General features: G+C 37.7%; 4 protein-coding genes across 6 annotated transcripts; 2 read left to right on the top strand and 2 right to left on the bottom strand.

The window, feature by feature from the left end:
- Positions 1 to 251: 251 nt before the first annotated feature.
- On the bottom strand, positions 252 to 7,782 carry LOC106181402 (uncharacterized). Its single transcript, XM_087010214.1, has 2 exons — positions 7,762 to 7,782; positions 252 to 6,667 (listed from the first exon to the last, which is right to left on the bottom strand). The coding sequence occupies exon 2, from the start codon at positions 6,633 to 6,635 to the stop codon at positions 4,284 to 4,286; it is 2,352 nt and encodes a 783-aa protein (XP_086866340.1). The 5' UTR covers positions 6,636 to 6,667; positions 7,762 to 7,782; the 3' UTR covers positions 252 to 4,283.
- A 595-nt stretch (positions 7,783 to 8,377) lies between these two features.
- Positions 8,378 to 15,959, top strand: LOC106181394 (uncharacterized). Of its 2 annotated transcripts, none has more exons than XM_013565763.2 (2): positions 8,378 to 8,522; positions 9,070 to 15,959. In XM_013565763.2, exon 2 carries the CDS (start codon positions 9,081 to 9,083, stop codon positions 11,694 to 11,696), a length of 2,616 nt encoding a protein of 871 aa, XP_013421217.2. In that variant the 5' UTR covers positions 8,378 to 8,522; positions 9,070 to 9,080; the 3' UTR covers positions 11,697 to 15,959. The 2 variants fall into 2 exon arrangements, with proteins under 2 accessions (XP_013421217.2, XP_086866339.1); XM_087010213.1 differs by lacking the exon at positions 8,378 to 8,522 and adding an exon at positions 8,674 to 8,789.
- A 1,436-nt stretch (positions 15,960 to 17,395) lies between these two features.
- LOC106181406 (uncharacterized) lies at positions 17,396 to 24,837 on the top strand. 2 transcript variants are annotated; one of them, XM_013565776.2, is made up of 6 exons: positions 17,396 to 17,553; positions 18,701 to 18,778; positions 19,156 to 19,260; positions 19,542 to 20,400; positions 20,791 to 20,846; positions 21,249 to 24,837. In XM_013565776.2, exons 2-6 carry the CDS (start codon positions 18,710 to 18,712, stop codon positions 23,484 to 23,486), a joined length of 3,327 nt encoding a protein of 1,108 aa, XP_013421230.2. In that variant the 5' UTR covers positions 17,396 to 17,553; positions 18,701 to 18,709; the 3' UTR covers positions 23,487 to 24,837. The 2 variants fall into 2 exon arrangements, with proteins under 2 accessions (XP_013421230.2, XP_013421233.2); XM_013565779.2 differs by having other exon boundaries at positions 17,416 to 17,557.
- A 499-nt stretch (positions 24,838 to 25,336) lies between these two features.
- On the bottom strand, positions 25,337 to 27,403 carry LOC106153150 (cilia- and flagella-associated protein 90-like). The gene is made up of 3 exons (XM_013526964.2): positions 27,179 to 27,403; positions 26,772 to 26,891; positions 25,337 to 26,515 (listed from the first exon to the last, which is right to left on the bottom strand). Exons 1-3 carry the CDS (start codon positions 27,335 to 27,337, stop codon positions 26,357 to 26,359), a joined length of 438 nt encoding a protein of 145 aa, XP_013382418.1. The 5' UTR covers positions 27,338 to 27,403; the 3' UTR covers positions 25,337 to 26,356.
- Positions 27,404 to 27,406: the final 3 nt, after the last annotated feature.

Genomic DNA, 27,406 nt, shown 5'->3' with positions numbered 1-27,406 from the left:
CATAAAGAATGCTGTACCAACGTCCCTGATAAAGCCCATTTACTTTGTATCCAATCACCACGGGTTTGTTCTCAGAATATGAGACCAATTCAGATTCATGGCTTGAGAACTTTGGGTCGGTTTGAACAGACGATGACTGGTCTTGTATGCTGAAACTACATGTACTAGTATCATCTTCCTCGGGGTCAGTTTTAATATCTGAACCAGGATGTCTGGACTCCTTACAACAAGAAGAATAAAATGACTCCATGTTGCAACTTCAACAGAATATATTTTGCTAGACTAAAAGTTACATTGTACAATAAAGATCCCTTTCCAGCCTCAATCCAATCTCTCTTTAGTCTCTCCCTCTCTCTCAATCTCCCCCTTATGATTTAAGTTCACAAATTTTATGCTAAACTTTATCAATTAAATTGTCAATCACATAACTTATAAACTGATTGGTTACTTCAGACACAAGTCCAGCCCTTCATGGTGGGCACTCCCAAGTACTCTATGTAATCAAGCTCTATCGGATTACTATAGCTTGGGGGTGCTTGCTACGTGTCAAATATTATCTAAAGCTACTTATACACCTTAGCTTCCTGTGTGTGAATTTTATCAGTCAAAGGATTCCACAGATTAACTTAATACCACAGTATGTTTGAAAGTTTTAAAAATACTACATTTTTTTTTCAATACTTTGGTCCCTGAGAACAGACTATGATATCCTCAAAACACCAGCAATTGATAAATACAAGGGTTCTTAGTTTAATCGTGATAATTTTTTGAAGCTTCTAACTGATTTTTATTTATCCACAGTTAGTTCTTGCAATTCTTTAGAATACATGAAATCGAGATAAAAATTCTGAGCTGTTCCAAATGTTGGTTCCGAACCCCAGAATGCAAAAAATCTTGGTTTATTCCTAACTAATCCATGGTACATTCTTAGATATAGTAAGTGATTAAAGTACATTCTTTACCATTCCTTATACTAGGAGTAGTGAAGCCATTTGCTTGACCAAGCGAGGGTGAGGGACTTTTTTACCTGACTTTATATACTTGTCTTTGAAATTCCAAGAATACGGTCAGAATAACATTTATAATCCTACCAGAATCCTAGGTGCATTTAAAGAGACTTAGCATGTACTAAAATCTGCTTGAATATTAGTTTACAAATAAATTAACCCTGCCACCATTGCCATTACAAACTAGAGGATCAGAGAAGCGATACCGCCTCCGCATATTGTACCACCAGCTGGAGCAAGCGCATTCGTATAGACCCCCACATACACAAAATAAGGGACACAGCCACCAGTCTTGTGCTTGACAAGCTGTAAACATGCAATCAACAAGAATTTTCAATATATGCAAAAAATATATGAAACTAAAAATGGTACAATCAAATTTAAGTTCATCGTAAGGTAGGTGAAAGGTCATTTTCAAGGTCACAGTAAATTGCCAGTATATGACTTCCTATTCAAGTTCAATAGTAACTATGGACCTATCTCTGCCAGGTTTGGAGTTAAAAGAGAAAGAAATTAGCAGAGTTCAGTTCATGATAATAAGTAGATCAAATGTAAATTTTAAGGTCACATTTAGATTGCCAGTATATGACTTCATATTCAAGTTCAATAGAAACTATGGACCTATCTCTGCCAGTTTTGGAGATAAAAGGGAAGCAAAATTTGCAAAGTTCAGTTCATAGTGAAAAGTAGGTCAAAGGTCAATTTTAAGGTCACATTTAGATTGCCAGTATATGACTTCCCATTCAACTTCAATAGTAACTATGGACCTATCTCTGCCAGCTTTGGAGATAAAAGGGAAGCAAAATTTGCAAAGTTCAGTTCATGGTGGAAAGTAGGTCAAAGGTCAATTTCAAGGTCACACTTGGATTGCCAGTATATGACTTCCTATTCAAGTTCAATAGTAACCATGGACCAATCTGTGCCAGTTTTGGAGATAAAAGAGAAGCAAAATTTGCAAAGTTCAGTTCATGGTGAAAAGTAGGTCAAAGGTCAATTTTAAGGTCATATTTAGATTGCCAGTATATGACTTCCTATTCAAGTTCAACAGTAACCATGGATCAATCTATGCCGGTTTTGGAGATAAAAGGGAAGCAAAATTTGCAAAGTTCAGTTCATGGTGAAAAGTAGGTCAAAGGTCAATTTTAAGGTCACATTTAGATTGCCAGTATATGACTTCCCGTTCAAGTTCAGTAGAAACTATGGACCTATCTCTGCCAGTTTTGGAGATAAAAGGGAAGCAAAATTTGCAAAGTTCAGTTCATGGTGAAAAGTAGGTCAAAGGTCAATTTTAAGGTCACATTTAGATTGCCAGTATATGACTTCCCATTCAAGTTCAATAGAAACTATGGACCTATCTCTGCCAGTTTTGGAGATATAAGGGAAGCAAAATTTGCAAAGTTCAGTTCATGGTGAAAAGTAGGTCAAAGGTCAATTTTAAGGTCACATTTAGATTGCCAGTATATGACTTCCCATTCAACTTCAATAGTAACTATGGACCTACCTCTGCCAGTTTTGGAGATAGAAGGGAAGCAAAATTAGCAAAGTTCAGTTCATGGTGAAAAGTAGGTCAAAGGTCAATTTCAAGGTCACAGTAAGATTGCCAGTATATGACTTCCTATTCAACTTCAATAGTAACTATGGACCTATCTCTGCCAGTTTTGGAGATATAAGGGACTAAATGTTATAATTTTGGAGGTACCATAATGTGCCATAAATTTCCTACAGAAAAAAATTAATCAAAATAAAGAAAAGGTCATTTTGGTCAAAATTCTTGAAATGGGAGGTGCTCTGAAGTTCCAGAAGTTCAAATTTGATGAAATAATGTCATTTTTGACCACAAGTTGTCTGCTTTGCCAAGCCTTATGTATAATTTTTCGAGAGTTCAAAATTTATTATCCATTACCGTACTGCACATTTTGCTTTCACCACCAACATGTACTTTTTGATACAGCGTAACTTGAAAACCGTATGGAATACAAAAAAACGGAGACCACTTTCAGTGTTGAGCTTTACACGCTCTACAAAATGCAAAAAAGAATGGGTCTCTAGCATTAACAGTTCCCGAATTAGAGACAGTTTTCAGTTTCGGTACTTTATGGCCGCTACTCCCGTGAAAATGCACCGATGGACCCCAAATTCACGGAGATGAAAGATGACCCGAAGGGTAACACTTTCCAATAATATTATTGGTTAAGTCTGTGAGGTGTCTGAATAACAGGGCAAAAAAATTTTTTTTCGTAAAAAATTTCATTTTTTTGAAAATTTTGGCCCGTTTAACCTTGAAATAAAGGTCAAAGGTCAAATCCAAGGGCATATTTGAAATCTACACATATGACTTTTGGAAAGCTGTCTGTAGAAATTTTTCCCATAACTCCTTCTGCAGGGTAGATAATTAGCATTTAATTTTGCCATTTTTAGACAAGGGTGCATTGCAATGAGTGCCACACCTAGACCCCAATACCGACAAAGCCCAAATTTTACGTGGAACGAGTTGAGATTATAGGTGACCTAAATCCAAGAGATGGGTACAGGGGCCCTTACCGTCTAGGAGGAGAAGCGGTAACGGTGACTTGGCGGCGGAGCCGCAGGAGCCGGCGGAACATACGGGTCGGGATTAAAACCATGGGTACCGCCAGCGCCTACGCTGGTGGTACAATTACATATATTAAAATCATTGGGGTATTAACATAATTAATTTGTGCAATTTATTTGTCGATTAAATACTTGATGGTAGTGCTAATTCTTTCAAAGACCATAAAAATCTTGCCATTCCAATAAATAAAAATCCATATTAAATTCACATACATGTATATCATGTGTCGAACTATCACGAATTCAACTCATCTACTGACAATAAGAGTGAAAGTAGTCTCAGTCTTGCTACGTTTTCTGCTCTCAGAATGTGCAACACAATAGGTGACTAACATGCGCCTACATGTAATACTATGTGTAATTGATATTGCAATGTAACTTCATATGTACAACTAAAACTTTTACAAAGGCATTTTAACTGTAACTTGACTTTGAACAGTCATCTGTTTAACTTAGAAATCCAGCTATTATGAAGAGGTAGTCAACACTAACAATATCTGGGGTAGCACTAACACTCGCCAATTTAGCCAAATGCTAAAACTGACTTAAATTGGCTAAAGAAAAAGGGCCTGATTGACTTGTTTTAGTCAAATTATTACCATTTTGATAACAAATTGACAAATTAAAAAGTGGTGATTTGGCTTAGTCATAAAAATTGCTAGCGCTACCCCAGAATATGATCTCTTACAGCTTTTCCATGTCTTCTAGTCTGATAAGGTGCACTTTACAAGACTGATTTAATTTGACATCATTGGTCACTTCTGAATTCTGCTTAATGAAATACACTTCTTTTGAATCTGACACAACTTTTTCATCTTTCTTGTCCAAATCCACATTTTCAACAACATTGGAACAGTCAGCATCAGTCTTTGACTTTTCTTCCAGACAAAAATTATTGGCAGTATCTCCCTCAGAGTCTGCCTCTGAGTCGATCTCCACATAGGTTGTCAATTTCTGAGCTTTCCTTTTCAGCCCTCTAGAGGATCCTCTCTTAGTAAATGTAGATTTTCTGCCACTGCCTGTCAAAGTGTCCACCTCTCTCCCAGGGTCACTCATATAATCATCTGAATCTAACTCGCTGTCTGTATCACAATCACTGACGTCCTTGCTGACATGCTTCCTTGGTCTCTTTATAGTTGGTCTTTTCTTAGAATCTGTATTGTTCTTTTGTTTCGATGTTCCACTTTTTCCATTCTTTCTCTTTCTAGCTTCTACCAAACACAATGATGGATCTGGTTTGTCTGGTTTCTCATGCCCTATTTCTGCGTGTCGACGGGTGTGCAGCTTCCAGTTGCTGTGATTTACAAAGCCTTTTCCACAGTATTCACAATCTTTTATCATTTTCCCTGTGTGAACTCTAATATGTTTGTCCAGGTTGTCCTTTCTGGTAAATTCTCTGTTACACAAGTAACATACATATAGCTTTACATTATAGTGACTCCTTAAATGTTGAATTTTGCCACAGTTGACAATGAAATTGCCGCAAACTTCACACAAAAACTTTTTTTCTTCATATCTACAGACATGATTTTCCCAATTATCATAACATATGCCACATTCCTTACACATTTCCTGGTGTACTGCGTGGTAACATTCTTTGTGCCTCTGCAAACTTTTTAAAGAAGTGAATACTTTATCACATTTATCGCATGGTTGTTGTTCAGACTTGAAATGATGCATAACTTTATGATTGTCTATCATACTTTTTCTTTTGGTTGTGTATCCACAGATTTCACACACATGCCTGCGAGAGCCATGTTTCTCTTTCATGTGCTTACGTAAAGATAAAGAGCTTTCAAACTTTTGGCCGCAATCTTGGCAACTTTCAACATAACGCAGCCTGTGAACTTTCCGCATGTGCTTGTTATAATTGGACTTTCGAAATAACTTCCAACCACAAAGGCCACAAGGAAATGGACTAGCATCTGGGCCATGTTCATCCTCATAATGTGCTTTTACATCAGACTCTGGGACTAACTTTTCACACAAAGTACATGTAAACTGCTTCAATGATTCTATCCCATGAGTAACTCTTGCATGATATGAAAGTCCATTTCCAGATGACAGGTAAGGTATAGGTTCACCACAAACACACCAAAACTCTGTACCTATTTCATGGGAAAACAAAGCATGCTTCTGCATTTCATCCCTACCCCCAATGATTTTATCACAGTTTTTACAATCATAAAGAATGCTGTACCAACGTCCCTGATAAAGCCCATTTAATTTGTATCCAATCACCACAGGTTTGTTCTCAGAATTTGAGACCAATTCAGATTCATGGCTTGAGAACTTTGGGTCGGTTTGAACAGATGATGACTGGTCTTGTATGCTGAAACAACATGTACTAGTATCATCTTCCTCGGGGTTAGTTTTAATATCTGGACCAGGATGTCTGGACTCCTTACAACAACTACAAACTTCCTGGTCTGGTATTGCATTCTCAAGAGGAACATTTTCTCCTTTTTCAGGAAAATGGTAAAACCCACCGCAAAAAGAACACAGGTAGCGATTTGCTGCTTGCCCAGGGAATGAACACATGGAGGGTGAATGTGTGAGTGTTTTGGTATCTTGCACTTGATCATTGGGGAAAGCTGAATTTTTTTTGTCAGTTGTAATACTTGCCCCAGGAGTACCAGCATAAACTGAATCATGAAGAGGCTCCTGTTTAAATTCAGTTTTAATGTCCTGGTAGTTATGCACATGAAGAGATGCATCATTACCTGGTTCAATTTTCAAGGCTGAAGAAATGGTTTCATTTCCACAACTATCTGATGAAGTTGCACCGCTCCAACTACTGCACTGCTCGCTGGGCTCATCTTTTATCTCTGAGAATGTGCAGGGACCATCTACACAACAGATTTCTGTGTCTGGAGCTTTTGTCATCCCCTCTGGCAATTCGTTCGTCTCACTGGGACAGAGCTGTCCAGGTTCAGTTTTAATGCTAAATGTCTGCTCTGAATTCCCAGTTAAAAGACAGGCTTCTGAATGCTGCTTGTAATTTGATACAACGTCACTAAAAGCTTCAGCTGCCATTTTCCAAAGTTGCTTTCTCAATTCAATAGGCTCTGAAAAGAGAAATATTTAGCTTCAGTGAACTTGCTCTGATAACTTATTATGAAATAGCATTTCAAAAAAACTGTATACATTTAAAACACATATATATGTGTTATTTAGTAATTAATGATAATCTTCGGAGCAAAATTAAGGCTAAATCCCATAGGCACTTTCAGTCTACTGAGTGCTTAGATTTTTCTAACTCCACAGGGAACGCACGCTGAATAAATCAGTTTTACAGATTAACCAACCCCTTCTGTTTCCAACATTCTCATATTATCACCAGTTTTCTGTATTCCTTACAATGCCAACAGGTGATATGTCATTCAGTTAATCTACTTGCATTAAGCACAAAGACCAATAGTGTCCATAGTGTATACTCAGTATCTCTATTCATCCCTGCAATGTTATTCCTGTATCTCATATCCTCCCACAACATTTCTCCCCTAGTAAACATGTGACATTTAGAACATAATTTTTAAGGGGACAAAGTGTGAGATATAAAAATCTCTTGCACATAAACCACCTCTTAATTGTTAGTAATAGTAACAATGTTTATTTTCAACCAAAGGTACTGGTAGTTGGATTGTACAATTATGTGAAATATACTTCACAAAATCTTACAAACATATATATAAATAGTGGGGTATAATGTTGTATATAACTTGAATATAAGAACAGTTTGATGGCTGGCCATTTCATACTGTGATGATCTTGCCTCCCCGGGGAGGATACAGCCCAGCTGCTGTATGAGGCGCTATAACAATAAATTTCTCTGTCAGACTAAGGAACCTGCTTCAAACAAAGTGCTAAGTGAGAAGACAGCAAGGAGACTGTGTGTGTGTGTGTGTGTGTGTGTGTGTGTGTGTGTGTGTGAGAGAGAGTGAGAGAGAGAAATTAAGAGAGGCGTGTGTAAAGATGCAAGGCGGGGGCATTGATGCTGGTTGTACATGTAATGTTATTTTGCTAAGGGGTGCAAAATACTTGAAAGTAACAATGCGGGCGATTATTAATACTGCATATATATATATCCTAGGTACATAACTCAAATTCACTGTAAATTTAAGAGTGCAAACGACTACTACACGCCGTGGCACCACGTAACCCAGAGCCAACAGGTGTCCATCGGTGCAAGATTAACCAGATCTTCTGACTTCAAGACTGAAGATTAAACCACTCCCTATACTCTAGTAGTGTCCTAATTCTTGACATGAACGAACATAACGTTTTCTTCGTCCCAGCTGTGCTCGTCAGTATCGCCCAAAGCCTTCTAAATTAGCAAAAAAAAGGTTTCTTAACTTACATAAGATAAAATATATGTAAATAAAATTTACAAGAATTGAGTAAAAATAAGTGTACCTTTGTATTTATCACGAGGTTTGATAATGGCGCCCAAGTGTTAGCCCCCTCCAGGGTGATCCCGCCAATATTGCACAATCCTACATTATTTACATAGCCACTCTTTACAAGAAGGAGATTCAGGTACGAGAATGATGAAAACAACTACACATCGATAATGCATTCATCTTGTTTCAGTGGTTACCGGTACAGAAAAGAGGGTCGGTGTATGGTAGTAAGCCAAACAAAATGCAATAATAATAATAATAATAATAATAATAATAATAATAATAATAATAATAATAATAGTTGAGTGCTTCATGAACACGACAGAAGGACGCGGAGTGGTGTAGTGGTTTTTATTTATTAGTGATAAAAGAATCTCCTTCTTCAAAAGAGTTACCGGTCACTATTTAGTTTACTGTTGTCATGTAGATGTCAGGGATTAGAACAGTTTTGGCGGGGTCCCCGGACAAGAGCGTACGCCTACGCGCCATTATCACTCTTCTTAGAGTCGTAAACGCAAAGGTAACGATTTTAAATGGCTTGTTTTATTTTATTTCTCTTAAAATTATTTATATATTTGGCTTAAAATTATTTATTTTGAAAGCTTCATTGTCAAAAACTACCGTAGGTCATTTAATACATGACAAGTCGGGTAATTATCTTTCCAACTTGTTGAGAACAAAGAGTCGCTTTCGTTAATGGTGCTTGTACTTTTTCGCAGACATAGTTAGGAAAACCATTGCATAAGAATTATATGTAAATGTACAAATGTCAACCTGTATGTAAAAGGTAAAATATATAAAGTGAATAAATAGCAATTGCTTGCATGTGATGAAGAGGGCTGTGATAGAAAAGAAATCCATTGTTGTGCGTCACCATGCTTGAAAATCTGAATCTGGTTTTGCAAACATCACAGGGCCAAATGATTTTATGGACAAAGAGGTCTAATCACCGCACAGAATTTTCATTACTACTGTAGGTAACACAAATTAGGTGTATTTTCTTGATAATTTACTTCATGTAGCATCAGAACAACTTCACTGACATTATATTTATGTTCTCTTTTAAGACCCAAGGAAAATGGCAGCTGAAGTTTCTAGTGACAAATCAAAATACAATTTGGAGGAGACATTTAGTGTTAAAACTGAACCTGGGCACAATGGACATCTCTTTAACGACGAACCAAACAGATTGCCAGAAGGGATGACAAAAGCTCCAGACACAGAAATCTGTTGTGTAGATGGTCCCTGCACATTCTCAGAAATAAAAGAAGAGCCCAATGAACAGTGCAGTAGTTGGAGCAGTGCAACTTCATCAGATAGTTGTGGAAATGAAACCATTTCTTCAGCCTTGAAAGTTGAACCAGGAGATGATACATCTGTGCATGTGCATAACTGCCAGGACATTAAAACTGAATTTAAACAGGAGTCTCTTAATGATTCAGTTTATGCTGGTACTCCTGAGCAAAGTATTACAATTGACAGAAAAAATTCATCTATCCCCATTGCTCATGTGCAAGATTCAAAAGAATTCACACGTCCACCCTCAGTAGGTTCATTCTCTGGACAAGAAGCAGCTTGCCCCCTGTGTTCTGCGTGCGGTGGATTTTACAATTATCCTGGAAATGAGGAGAATGCTCCTCCTGCAAAACAAGACATGAAGGTTTTTTGTTGTTGTGTGGAAAGCAAAGATTTTATATCAAACATTAAAACTGACCCTGAACAAGGGAATGGATGTTGTTTCAGCATACAAGACCAGTCATCAATTGTAAAAGTGGAGCCAAAGTTCTCAAGTCATGGATCTGCAATGGTCAGGCCACAAGTCAACTGGACAGGCCATTACTTTGGTCAAAACACCCATAACATTCCTGCTCATCATCACAACTTTACTTCATATTTTCCTCCTGCATTTATATGCTATCCCATGCAGCAAACACCAAGATATTCCCTGTCCATGCAGACCCGGCGTGGCTTTATGCAATATCAAAGGTGGCGAGCAGCCCTTCCTTATCTTAATTATAGAGGGCCCCATCACCCTCATCTGATGCCATACCCAGTAAGATCCTATCCTGCTATTGGATACCAGATGAACTACTGTCATGAGAAGTCAGGGTCAGAAGATACACCCGTGGTAATTGGATACAAATTTAACGAGCTTTATCAGGGACGTGTGTACAGCATTCTTTTTGATTGTAAGAGCTGTAACAAAGTGATCGGGGGTGGAATAGAACTTGAGAAACATGCTGTTTTTTCCCATGAAATAGGCTCAGAGTTTGCGTGTTCTTGTGGCATTCCTTACAGTAAGCTAAGTTCGTTAAATGCCATGTCACATGTAACAGATCATCATGGTGAAGGAAAGAAGTCGGTTTGTATGGTGTGTGAAAAGTCTATTCCAACCCCAGATTTGAAGGAACATTATTGGCACGAACATGGCCCAGGTGTTTGTCCGTTTCCTTGCAACCTTTGTGGGTGGAAAGGATTTTTCAGAACTGAGTACTACAAACACATGCGTAAAGACCATAATCTGCGTTATGTTGCAGCCTGCCAGCACTGTGATCTTAAGTTTGAAAACTTCCCATCTTTACGCAAGCACGTGAAAGAGAAGCACCCTGTGCAGGTTATGCATGTGTGTGAAATCTGTGGATACAAAAATAAAAAGAGATATCATTTGAAGCAACATAAAGCACAGTGTCATTCCAATTCTGAACAACAACAGCCATGTGATAAATGTGATAGAACATTCCTTTCTCTAAAAAGTTTGCAGAAGCACAAGAAAATTTTCCATGCAGTGGAGCAGGAAATGTGCGAGGAATGTGGCCTAGGCTTTTATAATTGGGAGAATCACATCGATAGATATCACCAAAAAAAGTTTTTATGCGATATTTGTGGCAACTTCGTTGTTGGCAGTGGCAAAATTCAACACATGAGAAGTCATCTAGATATAAAACTATATGCATGTGACTTGTGTGACAGAGAATTTACCAGAAAAGACAACCTGGACAAACATATTAGAGTTCATACAGGGAAAGTGATAAAAGAGTGTGAATACTGTGGAAAAGGCTTTGTAAATCACAGCAACTGGAAGCTGCACACCCGTCGACACGCAGAAATAGGGCATGAGAAACCAGACAAACCAGATCCATCATTGTGTTTGGTAGAAGCTAGAAAGAAAAAGAATGGAAAAAGTGGAACATCAAAACAAAAGAACAATATGGATTCTAAGAAAAGACCAGCTTTAAAGAGACCAAGGAAGCATGTCAGCAAGGGTGTCAGTGATTGTGATACAGACACAGACTCAGACAGCAATTCAGATTCAGATGACTGTGTGATCATGACTGACTCAGAGAGTGATTCTGACACTTCGACAGGCAGTGGCAGAAAATCTACATTTACTAGGAGAGAAACCTCTAGAGGTCTGAAAAGGAAAGCTCAGAAATTGACAAGCTATGTGGAGATTGACTCAGAGACAGAGACAGAGGAAGATACTACCAACAATTTTTGTCCGGATGAAAAGTCGAGGAGTGATTCAGATGATTCCCAAAGCTATGAAAAAGTAGATTTAGATGGTAAAGATAGAACTGAAATGGCAAATTCAAAAGATGTGTACTTCCTGAAACAGAATTCAGAAGTAACTAATGATGTGAAATTAAGACAGACCTGCAAAGTGCTCCTTATTAGAGTAGAAGAGATGTGTTAGTGTTGACTACCAGTAGCTCTCCATAATATCAGCATCTGAATTTCCAAGTTGTATTGATAACTTGTAGCTGGAGACTTTTGAAGTTTAAAAGTAACATTGGGAGATTTACTACTGTATATTTTTTCAATATGTATTGATATGTAAATTGATAATGATTATCTATAACAGCTTATTAAGTTTGTAAACTAGTCTCATTAGATATCTTTTTAAAAAGTTATTTTTTATTATAATTATATTTTCTATTCTTATTATTTTTGAAATTTTGACTTTTCAGACATTGACATTATTGAGTTGTGATTTTGAACTCCCCTGGAGCAGAAACACTGTCACAGTGGTAGTTTTCATGAATATCCACATAAACAGAAGTGAGAAATTAAAATTGGCGGGGATTATTTTGTTAAGTATTATTATTTTTCTGTGAGTGGTATTATGTAATATCAATTCATGGTTAATGAAAAGAAATTTTTGTGTACCATCTTGTCAAAACATTAAGTATGTCTGCACAATTTGACAGTTTTGCTACCTTGTTTTTCTTTATGTTGCCTGCATGTAGATTTCATTTATTGGTAACCTGATTTTCAGTCTTTTTGTTTTATTTTAAATTGTAATAAATTTGTATAATGATTAAATTTCTAGACTAAGAAAGCATGACCATGTAATAATACTTGTAATATAACAAGTATATGACAAGATTTACATAAAATTTGTAGGAGTTAGTGTTATGATAGTACTTAAATGTTTGTATGTTAAACAAAGATAAAAGACATTACAAAATAGATATTTGTGGTTTGTCAGTTTATTACAGGGATGGATCTCATACACTTACTGTAGTTTGTATGCCTTGTTTATAATTTTTCACTAAAATATTTTCTTCTGTAAATAATTTTTTGCAATTGTAAATGATAATTTTTGAAATAAGTCAAAGTGAAGTTTTAAAAATTTCCAGTAATTAGGCTAGACAAAATTACAAAGGTGCTTACTAAGCTCAACCTTCTTTGTCTCTGAGGAAATCAGAATTTTCTACATGTATATTTTTTAATAATTTCATTTTTTAAATTAAAAAGTAAAAAAAAAAATGAATTGGTCAAAGGTTTAGTGAGTATTTAAAAACAGAAACAACAAAAAATCACTTGCCGTACTTATTGCAGAAAGCATGGACAAAATAACCAGTTTTGCAGTTTTGGTTATTCTATCCATGCAGAGATTCAGTGCACGCGGATCAACTTGACAACTTTGTCTGGCCTATCTGTAAATTTTACAGCTTAAAACTTAAAATCCCATCTGAATGGCAGAGGAATGTGTGTCACTTATGTAAATACTTATTTATGCACAGGATATTTTTTAATGATATTTTATATAGATATTTTATACATGTAAATCCATTCTGCAGTTTTTTCATCATTAATTTAACGACTATTTTATAAATATTAGCATTGATTATTTTATTAATTTGTTATAATTATATGTGAGTGAAATGTAATTCTTACACCAGTGAAGATGAAAAAATATGTTTGTAAAAGCTGATGGGGAGAGGAAGGAAAGGGAGTAAGCTGCACTGCTCAGGGGGGAAAATAAGGCCTTTCGGAATAATGGGGATTGTAAATGTATTCCAAATTTTTGCTCAGCGGAGGGGAGGGGGGGGTGAGAGAGTGGTCGCTCCCCCATCCCCCCACTGAGCACAACAGCGACCTCCCCCACACTGAGCAAAATTTTAGGAACCATTCCCAGAGCCTGTTGTACTAACTGTGGATCGATCTATCTCCAAGGGGAATCTGGCTAAATTGCAGTCAAATAAAACGGCTTAGATGTCTGTCACGCCTACTGAAGCTGCTGAGGGGTAAATAATTATCATTTAGCAGCTTTGGTAGATGTTCCAGACGTCTAAGCCACTTAAGCTGAAAGCAATTTAGTGAGAAACCCCTTGGAGACAGATTGATCTTGTTAGATTGATCTAGGTATGGGAACTCAAGTCTTAGAATCTCTAGATTTTAGATTTCCAGAGGTTTGCATCTCTGAGTTGCTGACGATGCAATATTCACCTCAACCAGATTGTGAAGTAATAATATTATTTGCTTTTAACTAAGTGAGAATCATCAGAGGAATAGAGAATTTTCTTTCTGGGAATGATTCAAAGGGAATTCAAAGCCTATATACGATTGAGTGATAGGAGTACATTCCCGTGTAGTTTATTATCTGTATATAGGTCATGTTTGCTGTCTAGTTTCATTAAAATTCAAAGGTATATTAGCCAAAGTATAGGTAAAAATACTCCATATTATAGTTTTTGATTGTACTTTTTATGTACAGACACAGATGTGTCTGTACATATTGCCATCACCTGCGTCTGTCGTCGCCGTCGCCGATTATGTCGCCGTCGCCGTCGCCGTGCACTTTCAGCGTTAACACCATAAGTGGAAGACAGTTTTACTTTTTGGCTTTATATTTACAGAGCTGATGAATATTCATAAAACACAAGTCAAGTTCGAAAATCAGCATGATCGGGCCATTATTGTAGAATTTATGCTGTTTTTTCACTTTTCAGCATACATGCAACACTGTTAACACATTTCAAGGAAAACTGATAGGCCTGTTGTCATGAAACTCACAGGAGTAATCAATCTTACTAAAACGCAGATCAAGTTCGAAAATCGGCATGATCGGGCCACTATTTTAGTAGTTATGCTGTTTTTTCACTTTTGAGCATATATGCAACACTGTTAACACATTTCAAGGAAAACTGATAGGCCTGTTGTCATGAAACTCACAGGAGTAATCAATCTTACTAAAACGCAGGTCAAGTTTGAAAATCAGCATAATCGGACCATTATTTTATAAGTTATGCTGTTTTTTCACTTTTCCTCAGATTCAATTCTTAGGCATGTTAACAGTCTCATTATTTAATTAATAAGATACGTAAAAGTGTTTGTTTGACATTTCCTGCATCTTTACAACATTGTTAGTTGATTACATAAAAATTATGGTAAACTTGTAATCGTGTATTGTGTAATAAGGTGTCAAAAATGGAAATAAACTCATATCATTGCAGTTTGTAAGATTCAATCATTCACTATGTTCAGAAACTCAGAATGGAGGAAATTGGACATTTGACACCGTTTTATTGATATTTTTCACATCTCATCAATTTTCTTAGTTGGACATATAAAAATGGCAGTAAACTGTTAATTTTGTTTTATGTTAAAAAAGTGTTAAAAATGGAAAAAAAAAAACATTTCAGAACAGTGCTGTCTTATTTACATTTTGGCATTTTCAAGTTGTGACTTTGAAGTTCCATGGGCCTGAAGACCTTTGCTAGTCACATTTTCTGAATATCCATAATACTAATATTTTATTATTAAAAATTGATGGTCATTATGCTGTTAAACGTTATGTAATATTGCATCAAAATTTGGAAAAAAATATTTTGGGCACTGCTCCCATGATGACCATTTAAGAAAAATCATGTCACTTACTGTTCTCAAACTTACAGGAAAGAAACATGGGACTAAAATACAGCTTCAGTAGGCAATGCAGTCTGTTTGGTAATTCTTTCTGCTAGTTAAACAGTTTTTTTTGTGTGAAAATTTAATTTTTCACATATTGGCATTTTCAAGGTGTGACTTTGAAGTTCCATGGGCTTGAAGACACATGCTAGTCACATTTTCTGAAAATCCATGATACGCATATTTTATTATTAAAAATTGACGGTCATTATGCTGTTAACCACTATGTAATATTGCATCAGAATAGAAGAAAACACAATTTTGGGTGCTGCTGCCATGATGACCATTATGGGAAAACCATGTTACTGATGATTGCCAAACGTTCAGAAAAGAAATACAGGACTAAAATGCAGCCTGAGTTGGAAAAGCAGTCTAATTGGCTTCTTTTTCTGGAAGTTATACATTTTCAAAGTGTGAACTTGAACTGCCATGGGCCTGAAGCCTTATGCTTGTTACACATTTTACTTACATTGGTATTACCTGTTGAGCATAATTAAAATTTGATGTTGAATTTGCAGTTTAACATAATGTACTTTTGCATCAGAATTGACAGTAGCCTATTTTGTGCATAGTTATTTCCTGCTTTTTGTCTGTACATTTGACAGCTTTGCTGCCTTGTTCCTCTAGCGAGCTAACTTGAGTCTTTTCAATCAAGCATATAGCAGCATTCAAAGGCGTTTCCCTTTGCACAGGAACATGCGCTGACGTTTGAACCCTGTGCTGTTTTCCACATCATTTATGAATAATTATTTTGTCTACTTTATTTAATAACCTGAAGCCTTCCAAGCCTTTGCAATCGACCATTAAGGATAATGCCCCGTCTCCGAATTTCTCACCAAACAGAAACTTCCCCGAAGAAACAATTTTTCCTGCTTTTGAATTATTGGGCGTCCAGCACCCGGTACGCCGATTTGTTTTAACACAGCATGCCTATAGTCGTTTCATTTTTCCATATACAGTGTATTTTGATATTTTGTTAACCCCATGTTTTCACATCGTAGTGTATAATCTGTGGCGGATTTAGGGGGGTCCTGGGATGATGAGAGAGAGAAGGGGTCCCCAAAAGTGTTTCCTGGTGAGTTGCCACGCATACGTAGTTAAGCGTACTGGACGAGAGACCCCCATATTGTTACAAAGTGTTATTTCACTGTTTATGAATTGTTCGACTAACGGCACAATAGATTTGTGCATTTTTCAGCACTGTTATGTCGCTATCGAGTAATTGTTATGTTTGCGCTCATTCGGACACTCCCGTTGAAAGAGCTGTCAGATTCTCAAAAGCAATTCGAAAGCAGACAGAAACTAACAACAAAAAACCCATTCTGAGCACTAAATGCGCTTCCTAAACGGACTCATTTTAAATTTGTCGGTGAAATTTCTCAAAAAGTTTGACCCTTTTAATGCATTTTTTACGAAAGGACAGTCATTTATAACTAAATTGTGCAATTTAAAATAGAATAAGACATCGAATCCACGTGCAGGGTTGTGTTGTAAATGGATTCGTGAGTAGGAGAAAATTGCCTGTTACCCAAATAAAATTCATTTTGGTGGGTAAGTGTAGAGTCATTTTAAAATATAGGATGCAGAAAAAAAAACAGTAGTTTGACAGAATAACTAGGAAAAAAATTAAAGCAAATTTTAAATCTGCTTTTCTTGGGTTAAAAAAATTACCCCAGGAAAATTATTTGGGCAGATAAGTCCCGTCACTTTGAAAAATTAGTCGCGGAGAAAATTGTAGTTTCGCAAGACAACCAGAAAACGTTTATGAGACATTTTATACATGTATCTCTCGAGTTGAAGATATTATTAAAGCGCCTTAGAATAATTGGTCAGTGATCTCAATAAAAAAAAAAACAATAATAATAAAAGGATTGCAACTGAACGCAGTGCGTTTGGCTTTTTTGAGTAAATAATGAAGTTTAATATTACATTTAGCCAAATGATACTAAAATTTTCAAACTGAAGATTTTTGCGTGGTTTAAATTGCTTCCTAAAAATGGTTGCAGAAAAAATTCATTCCGAGGCTTATATAGTAGACCTATCAATTAACTATTACTTTTTTATATCCGTAAACAGCTAACTGTTTTATAATTTTTTTCATTTTTTTTTTTTAATTGTCAAATTTTAACAACTCTGCACGTGCCTCTCAAAAAGGCGCATGCGCCATCTTGTACTAGAAAAATCTCGTTCTCATTTGTCATAAAGTTCACTTCCTGTTATTACAAGTTCGGGGTCAGCTGTGTGTCGTCATTCATCACGTGACATGATCGCCATTTTTCCACCAAGCCTGAGAAACAAAGAGTGCGGTACATGCAAGAAAAGTGATTGCAGCAGGTTTTCAAGTTAGTCTGCTGTCGGTAGGTAGGATGAGTAATCGCTGAATGCTTACAGTCGGAAAAATTAAGCTGAGAAATAAAGAAAGCGACGCCTGTAGATAATATCGCTAATGCGTGTTTGTGAATGGCGGGAAGTGGGTTAAATTCATGTCGGGCCTGTCTGTCCTAGGTGGCGCTCGCGAATCGATTGCATTTTTATGTTAGAAGAATAAGAAGAATAATTCTGCTCAGCTTTTTTTCCTAATTATATTTCTAAGCATATCAGGACAATGTCGATTAGTTGCAAGCGTGGCTGTTATCTCAACCGGCGAATACTAATTATTTGCAGTGCTGTAATTAATGGGGATGTGAGGGAAAGGGGGGGGGGCGCAGAAAGCAGTGTCGGCAGTCAGTGAAATGATTTTACTATAATGTGATAGCTGAAAGAGATAATAAATGTCAGTCATTGCTACTCTGACTTTTGCTCATATCTGACATTATTGACATATTCCAAGTCATTGTTAATAGTAGTGTCTGACCAGTTGGCCATCCTCACTGACCAGTGCTTGTCCTGCCAAATTGGTCAAATCAGAATTTGACCATTAATGAAAACTCAACTTGATAGTCTCCCCTTGATAGCCAGAACAGACTACCAGATCATGATATGTATAAGGTGTGGACTTGAAAAATTGATTTTTCGTGGTAAAGCTTATGGGGTTCCTTAGGGAATTAATTATAGTCATCTTAAGCTCCATCGGCATTGAATTAAACAGCCAGTGAAGTCATAAAGTTACTGTTTTTTGGTTTCTTCAGTCAGTGTTATATTTTATGAATTCTGGTGTGGAATGAAGGCTGTGGCAGGCGTGTTATAACTGATGATGGCCAAGAAATCAAAAACACCAATAGGCATTGCCTTAGAGTTTGCTTAAAGCTCAAAACAGCTACCTTAGGTTCTAGATTCCAGTATTGCCAGCTCGATCTTGATTTCATATATAAGCCATATCAGCAATACTAGTAAAAGCGACTCCATCACAAGATATATTTAATATTTAACAAGCTAGCTTTTACTGTGCTCTGACACTCGGGGTAAAAACAGCTTAATTTCTAGTTTAAAGCTTGACTTGCTTGTTGTTGCTTGATATTTTAATTTTCTTGACTTCCTAAAAGTAAATATATTTTCTTGTTTCAGGTGTAAAGCATGATGATGAGACCAGGTGATGGTGAAAGTGTAACAACAACATGGGGCACCAGTGGCAGTGAGGAACAGGTAACAGATTTTTTCCCTTTTATATTATGTATTTAAATAGTAGATCCGTTTCTTTGGGTGGTTTTCTGCTATATTATAAGCCATCTCAAGATCCCTGCTTGTAAGGCACTGAGCCATTTCTTACAACTTAACAACCCCAAATTATGTCCTCATCGAGGTTGAAGCGCAAAAGTATGTTAAAGTCTGCCAAATGAGATAGGTGTGTATGGTGTGTCAACTGACTTATGGCAAGGGCAATAGCACAGTTATTCATTTGAGTTTCTGAAAATGACCACAGAGCATACAATTGGTTATATAACTGATATTTTATTAGAGTTGTATTTGTTTTTATTTCACTGGTTTTTGCTAATTATGACATGGGTGATTGTTACCTCCAGGATCCAGAGAGCTGCACAAAACTAGATGGCGCTCATGTCAATGGATCTGCAGAGGGAAAAAATTGTGAGGTGCCAGAGATACAAGTTAAGCAGACATCCACAGAGGTATTTGTATTTCAAAAGCCCAATTTTTGTTTTATTGGTAAATTATAAGATACTGCTGTTGAATACTGAAAAAGGACATTTCTGCCACCCAAAACAATGTTGATGAATGAAACTGAAATATTGATGTGTTAACTGCACTTGTGTTCTAGTTTGAGTCATTTCTTGTATAGCAATTAAGTATTCAAAACCAAAAAAATTATTCCACATCCACTGTGCTACAGTACAAAGACCAGTGCTGGGGATTTTGTTGTTGTATTAAGAATCATTTCATATATTTGCAGAAGGGTATAGAAATGAATGGTTCTACTAATTCTCACACGGTGGTGGAGGATGTAAATGGAGAAGCAGAAGTGACAGATGAACCTATGGAAACTAACCAGTTTGTACCAGTCAACAGTGACCAAACAGTTATACCAGAAAACAATGACCAAGCTGCTTTACCAGCTAGCAATGGCCTAACTGTTATACCAGGCAATAATGGCCAAACTGTTATACCAGATAACAATAGCAAAACTGCTACACCAGACATCAATAGCCAAACTGTTGCTGTTATACCAGTCAACAATGGTCAAATTTCTATACCAGTCAACAATGGCCAATCTGACTGTCCCTCTTCCACTGACATATCAGGTCCTCAGCAAACCAAGAAAAGTTCTGAGAATGTGTCCAGTCCAGACGGTATTAGTGCTCAATTCAGCAATCTCAATGACAATGTAGTTGCTCAAGATGAAAGTACACTTGGTGATGGGAAATCTGAAGAACTTGAAAATGAGCTGAATGGCTCTGATGCCAGTGATGTGGTTCAGAAAAGTGATCCTTGTGGTGCTGAAATAAAAACAGCCAGTAAAAGGAAAGAAGGTGGAGAGATGAAACTTAATCAAGGGACAGAAGTAGAAAACCAGGAAGCCAGAGCAAGTCCTGTAAAAGAAGTTGAAGAAATGGAAATGGACTCCCCTACTCAGTTGCATGAAAGCAAATCTGCCCCTGAAGGGAAAAAACAAGACTTCAGCTCTGTTTCGGGGAAGATTGTTGAGAGCACAGATGAATTCATCATTGTCCAGAACTCAGACACTGATGACAGTGAGACAGAAATGGAAACTGGAGAACCCACCAAAAGTACAAATGGTGAAAAGGAAAAAAGTAGGCATTATATCATTTTTTCATTATTTCCACGTGGCTGCTAAGGCTGTTTTTCCATTGGCTTACTAATTAATGTTTCTGTCCTGGAGTATGCTGTAATTTGGTTGGGCATCTGGATTTTTTTTTTATTTTGATAAAGTTGATTTAATTACAGGGGATATTTTAAAGTAAAAGGTCACAAATTTTTTATATATATGTATATGAATGAATTTTGAAACTTTAGATTGATATTTTCCACAAAAGAATACAATTAATTTTGCATCTTGATAAACATAAAACATTTGCATGGCATTCATTTAAAGCAATAAAGTTTTAAATCCTTTGTATGATATGGTGGGCATGTCAGTGAAAACATAAATCGTGTCTTGATGATGATTTGTGTATTTTTAGATGGCTCTACTCTACAGGACCTGGTGGAGGAGACGGTGGGACAGATGGCAGCACAGGTGGGTAGATTAGGCTCCTCTTGGCAATGAAAGACTGGATTTAGAATTGTTGACTTCGGTGAAGAATGTGAAAAATTATCTCGGGTAAAAGTCTAGAGTATAAATATTCCAATTTTATTTAGATCTCTAGTTGTTTCCTGGTGTTTTTCCTAGAGCCCCTGCCATATGGTCCCTGAGCCCTGTCTTTCTAGTTTTTATTTCTAACAATTTGTCGGAGTTTTTTTTTTTTTTTTTTCTGGTGTGTGTGTGTGTGTGTGTGTGTGTGTGTGTGCGCGCGCGCGCGTTGGGGGGGGGGAGGCGTGTAAAGACACCTTTACCAGTTTCAGTTAAACTGCTCGTTTAGTCTTAGTTAATATTTACAGTCTACATAACATTATGCATCCACATTTTTTTCTTTAACAGGAAAGCCCCTCTGCGCCAAAGATCCACACTCCATCATCAGTATCTCCCTCTAGTGGTGGGTCCCCAGGTGCTAGTCAAGCCAGTGCCCCAAGAGCTAATGGATCGCCCACGCCCACCAGTGTGACATCAAAATCTGCAGGACCCCTTTTAAAGGCTCTCACCAGTGCAGGTGCAGCGCCCCCAGCGGCATCCTTCAACACTTCTCAGCAGAAACAGACCCCAGCTGTAAAGGAGCCGGACTTCTATGGGGAGGCACCCAAGAGCATGGTAGGGCTAGTTGGTGCATTTCTGTTCAACATTGGTCTTGATCTAGTGAAGGAAAAGACTTATAAAAGTCTCGCTCGTGTGCAGACGAAACGCCTGAAAGAGGACAAATTGGAGGAAAAGGAACAAGAGGAACTTGAGAAGATGAAAAAGGAACACTCAGTTTTGCTGGAAAAAAATGAATCCCTGCACCATAAAAATTTGAAATGCTCCAAGTGTAACTTCAAAACAGAATCCCAGAATGTTCTAGAACATCACATGGAGTATCCCCACATGGAGGCAGATAAGATGACTTGTTCCTTCTGTGACTTCCACAGCCGCCAGCCCATAGCTTTCACCTATCACATGAAAGGAAATCACAATAAAAATGCGCGCTTCGTCCCAAGACCTCTTTTTCATCAATGCACGCTATGCTTCTATGAACAAAATCACAAGAACCGCTTAATGCAGCACGAGATAGGCTGCAGGAGACGGTTCGACATTGGCAAAAACCTGGCTCCCACCAACAATTTTCTGCACCACTCTCTGAGTGTGGAGGTAAAGAGGCCCCCGCCACCAAAACCCAAACCTGCCCCACCAGTGTCCCTTCTCCCTGGAAACAAACCTAACGCTGCGCAACAGAACAGGACACCAGGGCCCCAACCAGGACTCTCTCCTAGTCAACATTTAGCGGGAATGCAGACCTTCAATCTCAATGGCCAGATTTACGTGTGGACCAGCGTGGGGCTGGTTCCTATGCATGCTGCAACCCAAGCCATCCAATCCTCGCGCCCAATTTCTGCCATTGTGGGACATCCCAAACAGACAACAGCGCCACCTACTCCTGTTCAAATGTATGCTGCTCAGCCTGATGGACCAAAGTTGTCACCAGGATTATCTGCCATTTCGCAGATTTTGAAACGGTCTGGATCTTCAGTGGATGTCAATGGGCCAACTGCTCCAAAGGTTTCCAAGAAAGATTACGAGGTCTGTGAACTTTGTGACGGCTTTGTCATGAATCGAGATGCATTGCGAGTTCACTTTTATTACGCTCACCAGATCAACATGTCACCGGATATTTTCCAGAAGTACAAGAGTCCTCCGCTGACCTGTGCTGTGTGTATGGCAACATTTTGGACATCACAGGGCTGGAACCGCCACTCCAAAACTCACTTCCAGAACGAGTGTTTCATTTGCAAGAGGAGCTTTCAACAGTTAGTCACTCACCTGGAAACTGCCCACGGCCTGAACTTCTTAAACCTGGTGGAAATCAACCGCTGTGTGAGCTGCGGTAAGACATTCACGTGTGAAAAAGACCTTGAATCTCACATGGCGAAGTACCACGGACTGAGTTTACAGCCAATGAAAATGGTTGCAGAGGTCAGAACAGCTGCTGTGGCCAGAGATAGAATTGAGAAAACTCCTGCGTTCGCCACTCTGCCAGCATCCAGGAAGAAGGCTGTCCCAAAAGGGAAACCCACGACCAGTCCTCGTGTCATGACGCAGAATACTCCCTATGAGTGCAAGACCTGTGGTATTAGCAATTTTGCCAATGTGCAGGAGTACTACCATCATTTCGGAGAGAAACACGGTGGGTTAGGATGCCGCCACTGCTCAGTGAAGTTCAACTCTCTGGACGAGCTGGGCTACCATTTGTTCTTGGCCCACAAGGAGAAGCTTTTCATGTGTAACAAGTGTGGCTTTGGGGCACTGTCCACTACGGCCCTCAGACAGCATATGTTGGACCTGCACGAAAAGGTGCGGTGTAACTTATGTGGTCGGTGCTATGAGGGGAAGGCGTACAGAATCCACCTCATGGGGCACACAAAGAAGTGTCATGTCAGAATAGAGAGGTTATCACGTAGGGTTCTGGAGAAGTATGGAATTAGTGGACTTTCTAAGGAGATTGATGTGGGTAAGGCTGTTGTTAAGGACAACGGCAGTATCCCCAGGAATGATGTTGCTCTTGAAGATGATGTTGTAGTTGTGGAATAAAATTATTTACATACATGGTAGCATAAAATGCAGTTTATTGTATTTATTGGAGATTGTATATTATTACTATCTAAGAAATTGTCATTTGATTGAAAGTCTGCCATGAGAAAACTTGCTCGTAAAAAAAAAAAGTTTAACATATAAATGTGAGAGAATGTTAACTTTCACAAATGTTATAAGCCTAGCAGCATTATTGTAGGAAAGTGTTCTGCCAAACAATTATAAAGAATTGCGTTAGATTGGAAATGATGGAAAATCACCTTGTCCATTTTACTTCTGTTTTCTTATTGAAGCTTAGTGTAGCTTTTGGGATTTTAAAGAAAATTTCCCTAAACTTTAAAACTTCAGCACATTTTTAAAGACGGCATAAATATTGTAGTAGGTTCATAAACAATTCAAGAAAAAATAAATAGTTTTCAACTTGAGTGTCCCTTGGTCTTTGTACTTGGACCTCGGTAGTGAGGAAGCATTCTACATATTCATCTGTGGAAAATCTGAAGAAAGTAAAATCCATAGAAAACACATCACTGTAACATATTAATGTGTACAAATGTTTCCCAGTTGTGATTATTAATTGAAAATGAAGAAGGCCAGTTGACACCTGTGTCAGGAGTCTATATACGCATACAGAATGTTTTTTTTTTTTTAAATAAGGAAAGTGCCTGCACTGTATGGAGAAATTCCTGTTACCAGTGTACCATCCTACCCCAAACTACCCCCCCCCCCCCCAAATGGTGTTCTGACAAATGTTTAAGGAAGTCGACTACACTGGACAGTGAGATATGTGTGCTCAGGTTAAGTTTGTTTAAAGTCTGTGCTGAATATATACAAAGGAGGTATATTGTATTCAGAATTATTTTTGAACTAAGGAGTTTAGATGAAGTTTGGTAAAAGTTCAGCACTGCTATTGGCAAATTTATGAATTTGTTGTTGTCAGGTCTGACAGCGTTATTCACAGTAGATGGTTATTGTTTAGCTAAGTTACAGTGTATTGTTCTCTTACAGAATTTTCTCCCTTTGGAGGATATCCATGTTTTTGTGTACCGGAGAGGAGGCTGGATCTATTTTTAACTCGAGTTAAGATACTGGTTAATTTATGAAATCTTTAGTAACAGTGAAAAAAGCAGGCAGTTTGGACTAATGTCTTTTCTCGTCTGGTCTTTGTTAGAATCAGGTTGTAGTAGTTCATGATTAAAGTGCAATGTAAATGTAATGATTGTTTCTGATCTGTAAGGTGCTTTAACTATAATTAAGATAGCAGTTGCTGTTGTTGTGTGACAGGTGTACCTTTTGAAGAATGTATTATCAGATTGAATTCAATATTTATAATAAAAAGTTGCATACATTTTGATTCGTGTTACAATTTTTGTTGTTGTGTAGGACCCCATTCCCAGAGATTAGATCGATCCAAACTAGATCGACTTAACTCCCTAGGGGTTCACACTAAATAGCTGTCAGCCGAGCGGGCACGAAAGTTAATTTCCCCCTTAAAGCTTGTAGTAGGCGGGACGGACATTTAAGCCGGATTATCTGACAGTAATCTAATGAGACTCCCCATGGGGATAGATCGATCTAAATGACTGGGAATACGCCCTAGGAGTTCCAATTTTGCAATTTCTGCCGAAAGCAAAGTTTAAAACCACTTCTTTCAGATGTATTGGGCATCAGTCAATATTGAGTTTTTTTTCAGACTTGGAAAATGTGTTGATGAGATTGTGATATGTGTTAATTGTGTAATAATTGAAACAACTTCAGTTTGTGCATTAAAATTGAATTCAACTCTAGCAAGTGCTACTGATGTCGTGTGTGCACACACCTTTATCAGTGCAGACTGGTAAAACTAATTTGACTGGAAATGAACAGTTCTTTATTTGCAGCAGGAAAATACCTCGCCACAAAATTCTAACTACAATTCTGTACAATGGTTCTGAAGTATTTGAGTACAATAAACTTTTACAATGAACAAGAGGAAATCCATAACTGTCATTACATATTTAAAACGTCAAGACCTGCCATTAAAATGAGAGTGAAAAGTTTTAATCTTCCTAAATCAAGTTGGTGTAATGACTGTATTATGCAGATACAATTGTCAATTGGTACAAAGACTGTTCTTTGTTTCAAGCTCTGGAACCATGTTTCACTAAGATCCCATTCCCACAGATACCATAAGTCAACCTTGGTTGACTCAACTCTGTTGGCACTCTTGCTGATTGCAATCAGCTTAACTGAATGACAGGTCTCGTTTCCTTTTGTAATCACCACCTTTTCTGTATTCTACTAAGGCAAGGTGGAAACACTTTCATATGCTAAACTGACTGCATTCAGCAAGAGTCCCCACAGAGTTGGGTCCATCCACGTAGACAGATAGTCCCTTTGGGAATAAGGCCTAAAAGAAAAACATATAGGCCAACCAATTTTCACTTCATGAAGGCACTCTAGTTGGCTGATCTGTTAGCCTTTCTGAGGCAACTGTCACAGTTATAATTTCTGGTCGATCCTCAACACGGCGCACTTGGGCACCTTATCTTGTAGTAGTCAGTCTGGTACCACAGCTACAAGGCATGGGTGTTCCCTTCTTTTTCAAACAAAAATGCCTCATGTAAATGGCTATTCCATGTCGACTACATAGCACATCATCTGCTTACTGTTTGGGAGATAATGGTAAGTAACTCTTTGGGCTAATCACATTGTGTGCCATTGTCAATCATTCATTTGAGAGATGAAATATGAGATGGAAGATGGTAAAATGATGAAATACAATGCAGAAATCTTTGAAAATTAAGATCTGGTCATGTGCACATTATTGTGACTACTGTTGCACTGTTCTTCAATTGCAGAAGTTTGATGCCTCAATATTTAATCCCTATGTTTCAGTATTTGGCATCTTTTATATTGATATCATTTCTCCTGTAGAACTCTGACTGCACATGACCTATCCTCACATGTTTTCTGTCGGGAGGGTCGTACTCGTTATCTAACCTATGACCGTAGTCTGAAGATGACAATGTAGGGACAACTTTCACTTTTTCCTAAAATGATGAAAAAAAATTGATAAGACATTTTTCTAAAGCCTGCACAAAAAGAAAAATTATTACTATAAAATGCTTTTGGGGTGATTTCTCAATTGTGTTTTATTTGTGTCTAATCAAAAATAGTGGCTGTAACTAAACATTTTTTAATCACTGGCCAAGCATAACTTTCACTGGTGTTTGGTTAAGGACAATCTGTTAGGTCCTGACAACTGAACAAAGTATTAACTGCTGAACTTAAGACTTGAAAGCTGACCTCATTGTTGACTGTGAGTCCTCGTGACTTGGCATGTTCTCTGTCATCCTTGTGAAGGTACATGTTGTACAGCTCTGGTTTTCTAAATAAGCGATCATATGTTGAGCTTGAATACCTCTCCTGAAATGAGAAATATACGGAAAATCAATTTCCATACACTGCCACTGTATACTGGGCATATATGCATTATACGTCATTTGCCATTTTATTCTATTAGTTTAAATTAAATACCACACTGGTTTTAACCTTTCAATATGGTAATAAAGTGTCCTGTTAGAATGATTGTTTTATGTGTTTCGTAGATTCATCAACTGATCAGGGTTACAACGGAACGTTTCCAGACTAAACATTGATGCATTTCCAGACGGCGGCCATGTTGTAACCAATGAAAACAACATCAGACCCACCTGTCTCTCGCTGTTGAAATAAGTTCTTTCTTTTGGCACATTTCTCTCCGTTGGTACAAATGCAAAAGCTGACAGTTCACATGGTCTTCCTCTCATTACAAATTCATCTGTATCTGTGCTCACACGGATTATCTTGTCGTCCTTTTCTTCCTCGTACATTTTTAAGCCTGACCGAGTCGATGCTTGTTTCTATGTTTGCATAGATCGGCTATCCTCGGTGTTTATCGA

This window comes from Lingula anatina, chromosome 4 (genome assembly GCF_051362555.1).
Source record: "Lingula anatina isolate TDL-2025a chromosome 4, LinAna3.0, whole genome shotgun sequence".
In the NCBI taxonomy this organism is placed as follows: domain Eukaryota; kingdom Metazoa; phylum Brachiopoda; class Lingulata; order Lingulida; family Lingulidae; genus Lingula; species Lingula anatina.
This window is presented reverse-complemented; position numbering and strand designations above follow the sequence as displayed.

Bases quoted from the DNA above. Each gene is read 5' to 3' on its own strand.
- LOC106181394 (XM_013565763.2), top strand. From the start codon at position 9,081: ATGGCAGCTGAAGTTTCTAGTGACAAATCAAAATACAATTTGGAGGAG.
- LOC106181402 (XM_087010214.1), bottom strand. From the start codon at position 6,635: ATGGCAGCTGAAGCTTTTAGTGACGTTGTATCAAATTACAAGCAGCAT.
- LOC106181406 (XM_013565776.2), top strand. From the start codon at position 18,710: ATGATGATGAGACCAGGTGATGGTGAAAGTGTAACAACAACATGGGGC. The intron at 20,401-20,790 runs GTAGGCATTATA...GTGTATTTTTAG, and splicing joins AAATGGTGAAAAGGAAAAAA to ATGGCTCTACTCTACAGGAC. The intron at 20,847-21,248 runs GTGGGTAGATTA...TTTCTTTAACAG, and splicing joins TGGGACAGATGGCAGCACAG to GAAAGCCCCTCTGCGCCAAA.
- LOC106153150 (XM_013526964.2), bottom strand. From the start codon at position 27,337: ATGTACGAGGAAGAAAAGGACGACAAGATAATCCGTGTGAGCACAGAT. The intron at 26,892-27,178 runs GTGGGTCTGATG...TTCTCATTTCAG, and splicing joins ATTTCAACAGCGAGAGACAG to GAGAGGTATTCAAGCTCAAC. The intron at 26,516-26,771 runs GTCAGCTTTCAA...TCATCATTTTAG, and splicing joins GACTCACAGTCAACAATGAG to GAAAAAGTGAAAGTTGTCCC.